Source organism: Caenorhabditis briggsae (assembly GCF_000004555.2).
Source record: "Caenorhabditis briggsae complete genome, chrIV, whole genome shotgun sequence".
NCBI classification, from domain to species: Eukaryota; Metazoa; Nematoda; class Chromadorea; order Rhabditida; family Rhabditidae; genus Caenorhabditis; species Caenorhabditis briggsae.
Window position 1 is genome coordinate 12,124,947 of NC_013487.2, and position 6,210 is coordinate 12,131,156.

The window sequence follows — 6,210 nt, forward strand, 5'->3', positions numbered from 1 at the left end:
AGAATAAAGAACAAGACGCGTTTCCTCTATTTTTCTCTTTGTTTGAAGAAGAAAATGACTTGGTTTTGACTCGTTAAGCGCGTCAAAAAAAAACGTCCAAATGGACACGACACCCTCTCTCTTTTGAGACAATTTAAATTATGTCACTTTTTGTTGTTCTTCTCTTTTGGGATGACTAAGTGTTCTTCATTAGAATTTTCTGAAATTGAAGTCTCAAAGTACTTGGTCTAATGGACCAATTTGAACGGAATACTTGATTCCTTTGTTTACGAATTTTTCAGGATTTAGTGACACTGGCAAAAAAAGCAATTTTGAAGAAATTGGGAAGATTCAAATGGGTTTGAGGATAGAAAAGATTTGCAGAATACGCGATGCGGTGTGAAATAAGATTGGTGGATTTTTGATTTTGAAATTTTGAGAATTTTCTGAAAGAGGCTGAAATATAAGTTTTTTGCAGTTACATCTGTAATTGAAGGGTCTCCTCACTTTGAGCAAATTTATCTCGGTTCCTGTCAAGGATGTCAAAAAGTTGTCAACTGATAAATTGTTTATCATAATATCCAAAATATTTATCAGTTGACAACTTTTTGATATCTCAAACAGGAACCGAGATAAATTGGCTAAACGTAACAGTACCTTCTATTACATGTTTTACGGAAGCCGGTGCGCACTGAACCCGTAAACCATTCACAAGCTGCAAACCTAATGTAATAAAATTTTAAAGTTAAAAAAATTCCTTTTATCTGGAATGTTTAATTCATATTCTCAAATTTCGAACCATGCTCCCGGTCATTCAAATTCTGCAATTCACATTTTTTCCAACTCCCTGAAACCCGACCCACCACTTCATATTTTCAACCCAGACCCATAAAATGACGAATTGTCTTTTAGCATCTCCTCCACTCTAAGAACATCATCCTTTACATTTTTGATCTATTTTAAGAATTCAAAACTGACAGGTCCCATCAAACTCAAAAAATTTGAATCGAAATTCATCTGTGGCTCTTCTTGAGTACGCGTCACTTTCGAATGTTTCAATAGTAGTAGTTTTTCCAAAAAAAAAATCGCCCACCCGAATGGTCTCTAGTTTTTCATTCACCACGACAGGTCAAATTTCATTCAGATCCATCAGATTCTGTACCCTTTTAAGTGTCTCCCATCAGAATTCTCACATTTCTTTCATTGAATGAACTTTGAATTGTTGGTTTTTTCTAATCTGTCCTATCCTTTCCTACATATATTTTTAAAGCATTCTTCCTTATTTTTTATCATCATTTTCTTTTTAATTTTTTCTTCTTCTTATCCAATCCTATTAGAACCTCCATCATAATATCCTTTTCAGATTATCCTCTTCTTATCTTCGCCTACCGTACTCACTCATCTCCCATCTCTTATTTTTTCTTTCCTGTCCTTCGTTCCTCTTCTCTTCTTCTTCTTCTTCTTCTTCTTCTGCTCTTGGGTGCTCAGAGTAAAGACACGGCTACTCCCGAGACTCCGCCCATAAAAAATCGGGGCGGCTCCTCCACCGAAGAAGAAGAAGACGAAGAAGAAGAAGCTAGGGGCGACGTGAACTTTCGATTCTTAGCCGATACTCCTCCCCTATTCCGAATCTCCACCCCTTTCTCAGCGACATTTTCTGGCGCCCCACCCCACGCCTCATTCGGTTATCCAGTCATTCGTGCTCCGAACCGTGTCTGATGTCGCCTACTGTCCTTGGGTTTCTTCTCTCGGCCTTCGTGCTCACAAGTTCTACCCAAATATTTTCTGAGGATGTCGGAAAGATCATCATCGTTCAGAACACTTGCTCCGTGGTTCCACATCGTGTCTGGAAGAGGTTAGTTACTTTATACCATCTTGGTTGTGTCAAGTAGGTATGTGTGTCTCTTGGGATATTGTCAGCGGCTTGCTTTTCTTTATAAGGTTTTCCTGCGGTGTCAGAAACCTACACTGGAAGCTTCAGAGGTAGTATTTAGTAAGATCCTAAGTGTTTTCTGGATCTCACTGTTTGTTTCCAGCTCCTGGTTTTTGGAAAACTAATTCGAGATTCAGACGGTTTAGGAACAGCTAAGACGAGGAACATCCCAGTCGTAGCTAGCTGATCCTTGCTAGCCAAGGATCTTTGTATCATTACTTATATAGGGAAAATGCAAAAATTGATTTCTTGGTACGCCTCGATTCCCGTAGTATCCTTATAGCTTATTAGTTCCAATTTATCCGACTCATCTCTTGTTTTCCCATGCCGTTCGTATCACTACGTTTCCATCGGTGCCACCGAGTAGCTGTTTTTAATTCTTGATCTCGGCCGTTCTAGAAACCCCAGAAATTATAGGCACGCACCCCAAAACAAACCGCGTCATTGACATTTGGCATTTTTTAACACCTGAAAAGCGAAGAATAGTATGTGAATCGTCTGACACGGCGGTGTAGTTAAAATCAGCTATTCAAGAAAAAAGAATAGGGACAAACTAAAAAGGTGTGATGACGCAAAACGAGGCGTCAAAAAAAGAGGAGGCGACCATGAATCTTGAATACGCGCTCCTTTTTTGTGTATTTCTTTTTCTAAATGTTTCAAAAGAAAAAAATAGAGAATGGAGGTCTAAATAGTTCAGAACGGAGCAGAGCTCACATGGCTACAGTAGTCCTTTTCACGTGAAAGCATTCTTATGAAACATCTCCCTTGCGAAACAGCTACCGTAACCCGAATATATTTTCAGATTCACAGAGGAATCTTCGACGACCCCAAAGTCATTGAACCAATACAGCCCGGAAACCATCAAATTCCTCCAAACATGGATACATACCGCGCATGGGGTTGAGAGCCGTCTTGAGAACGCGCTGTTAAAGTGGGACGAAAAATCGGTGGGTCCTATCAAGTGGTGGAATAAAAAAGAAGAGAAAAACGCAATAAAATGGAAATGACGTCAAGCTGGAGCTGAATGTAAATCTCTTCAGTTAACAAGTGGTTTCCATTTTCAGATTTGCTTCGACCGCCCGTCTACAATCACTTTGAAGAAAGTGGCACACGGTGGTGACTTCTCCAATGACATGTCAAAGTTCTCCTATCTCGAAGTTCCGGAGCATTGGGCTGCTCCAAATGAAGACGATATGGAGACATGGAAGGTTAGTTGAAATCTGATACCTCAGATATACTGTAGTCGCTAAACTTTTAAATATAACATCATCAGATAATCCTCGGATTTAAATAAAACATTTTCAGAACATCAAACTCGAGGAGTGCTCCACCACCAACGACGCCATCTACCGCTGCCCAGAGACCGCCTTCAAGACATCCTGCTCGATAAAGGACCTTGCCAAGTGCTCGGAGCGCATCGAGATGGACAGCTCAGATCAATTCGTGAGTAGTTGTTTCTGATATGATCGTAGTTATAAATAACCTTATTATCTTCTCAAGTCCATCTATCCTCTTACGGGCAATCCGATTTTCCTTGTTATTTTTTGTTATTTTCCAGTTCGCTTTCGTTCGCCGTCTTGGATCCAGCCATCTTGTTGCAACTCGTGCTCGCCGGGGAACCATCATCCGTAGCGGTAACATCTTTGATATCAAGCCTGTCGATCTCCCGGAAAGGATATTCAAGCTGACTCTCGCCGACACCGACATGATGTCAATCGGAACGGCTCTCGTCAAGAACCAATGAATATGACAATGATTGTTATGTCACCTTGTCAACTTGTTATCTATTCACCTATTTTGTCTCACCTTTCCATCTTCTAGAAGCTATTATTATCATTATCATACAACCCAGTTTTCATATATACACCTATTCTCACAAAAGATAGGATTAATTTGTTTGTATGTCTAGGGGTGGTCAAGCCACCATCCTAATCACCCAAAAAATGTCCAAAAAATTAATCCTCATCGTTCCCGTTAGTAGGTCAAATGTTTTGTTGCTTAGTCCCGATTATGCTTGGAACAGTTTCCCCCATTCACCTAGATTCCATCCCCGTCTTTTCCCAACTAGTTAGAAGTAGCTTTCTCCCCTCCCCGTGTTGCGGGTTCTCCTTAAAAAAGAAACTGTGAGTTGTTATGTATCCCCTCTAATATTTTTCATACCATCTCTCTTTACCTCAGCAGCCCGATCTAGTTTTTTTCGTTTTCGTCTTCTAGTACCATGATACTCTTTTGATTCTCTTCATCCCACTCACATCCCCGCCGACATTCGCTATTACCCATTCCCACTGATTCCGGAGATTCGATGACACCACCGCATGATAATTTTGTAGTACAACTTTATTGTCCCAAATCGATTCGTTGATTCATATTCCTCGTCGTTTCTCAGTCTCTCTGAATCTGTCATAATGTCTCATCTTATGATGTTCTCCCTGTTTTTTCCTTTACTGACCATAAAACTAAATTTATGCAAAAATGTGCTCGAGGTATAAACAGATTGTGACATAAGGAGGAGTGGTGAATCATTATCTTCTCTTATTCCACCGGAATGCTGTTGTTTCGATGTCTCGTTATATTCCTCCTTGCAAATCATGCTTCCTCCGCTAGAAGCCGGGCGCAGCAAATTTTTACTTGTGAGATCGACGTAAGTTTAACATAAAAAACAACTGATAAGAAGGAGAACTTTGAAAAGCGCTAAAGAGATTCGTAACTGTCTTATGATAGATTACTCGACGTCTAGTCATTTTGATCTCTTTAAATACTGTTTATCTAAAAAAAAAAAGTAGTTCCTTGATGATGTAGAAATTGGTCTAGGGATCACTTTTGAAGACGGATTTTTGGTTTGAAGGTGGCTCCGAAAGAGACTGATTGGCAGGTTCGCTGAAGGCGGGATTCGCTGAGGGCTACGGTACTGAACAAGAAGGATCAGAGGAATTTCTTTAAAAAATAGGCTAAAATTGGATCACCGTAAATGCTCTAATAGAAGCTTTCTTAACGAGAATTTTGATAACAATTATCTCGGTTCCTGTGAGAGATATCAAAAATCTGTCAACTGATAAAATATTGGTGAAATTATGAACAATAATTTATCAGTTAACGTAATTTTGATATCTTTCAAAAGAACCAAGATAATGGAGCTCAAAGTGAGCGTATAGGGTGGGCTTTTATTAGAGCATTGACGTTAGGTTTCATAAGACGAGATGAATCTGAAACTACAAAAATGCTGTTTCAGTTTTTTTCTGGTTTTAATCGAATATGGAAATGGATTTTTGTCGGAATATGAAAATTTAAACTTTGGTACTGTGCATGATTTCGTAACATTACGTAATGAGTTGCCGCGAGTTTGATCTGTTGCATAATGACTGCCCGACTTTCAACTTCCCGAAAAACATATTGAACTGCATTATCACCTTCTAACCTGTCATAGCCTTATTTGGCTTTATTAGCTATCGTTCCAACTATCTTGAAGTTTCTCTCCCACTCACCGTCCAGGGTTTCCAAGACACTACACTTGTTGCATCATACCTACCACCCATCTACTCCACCCATCCTACACAGCCTCAGCCTACCTAGCCTGCCCAACCTTCAGAACGCCTAGAGCACGAGCACAGAGCACAGCCCGATGAGCATATTACGTGAATTGCGCTTCGCGCAATCATCCTCGCCGAGTGCTCAGATTGCTCAGCGAACCTACAGAACCCAGTGCTATCCGTTTTGCCGTAGTTTGTGCTTTGGGTGGTTCGGAATGAGACCCGGTCCGATCAAGACCAGGAGGGGAAATGTATTACAACAACGCAAAATTTGAAGCGAGCTGGTTAGTAGAGGAGGTCTGCACTTCTTTCTGTTTTGAGTGAAAACAAGACAGGCTGTGATGAATTACGGACTGGCAGGAGGAGTTTAACAAACATGATATCGATGATGATGGTGATGATGAGAGAGGAAAGCTGCCAGGTTCAACACCACCAGACGAGCAATTAGTCAGCAAAAGAGTGATTGGGGTTAGGGTCGAATATCGTGAGAAATAGAAATTGCGGTACAGTATACAGATGAAAGTATGTGAAAAAAGCAGAGGATTCTTACGGTAAAACCATACTGTAGTCACATGGTTTCATAAGGACGGTCTGTGTTGGTCACGGTGATCTACAAACGGTGGTTTTATTTCAAAAAACCTAGTAACTGAGTTTTCAGCAATATGCCAAAGTGAGAACCTTCCTTATGAACGGCTGTATAAGACTTACTATTAGAGTATTAACTTTGAGCAGATTTTGCTTGGCTCCTGATAAAAATACAAAAAAATTGTC

General features: G+C 40.2%; 1 protein-coding gene across 1 annotated transcript; it reads left to right on the forward strand.

Annotated features, from left to right (window-relative positions):
* Nucleotides 1-1,697: 1,697 nt before the first annotated feature.
* On the forward strand, nt 1,698-3,656 carry CBG04426 (the record flags this gene model as incomplete). The annotated part of the gene is made up of 5 exons (XM_002634370.1): nt 1,698-1,834; nt 2,715-2,859; nt 2,977-3,120; nt 3,218-3,355; nt 3,471-3,656. The coding sequence occupies 5 exons, from the start codon at nt 1,698-1,700 to the stop codon at nt 3,654-3,656; spliced, it is 750 nt and encodes a 249-aa protein (XP_002634416.1).
* Between the last annotated feature and the right edge of the window lie 2,554 nt (nt 3,657-6,210).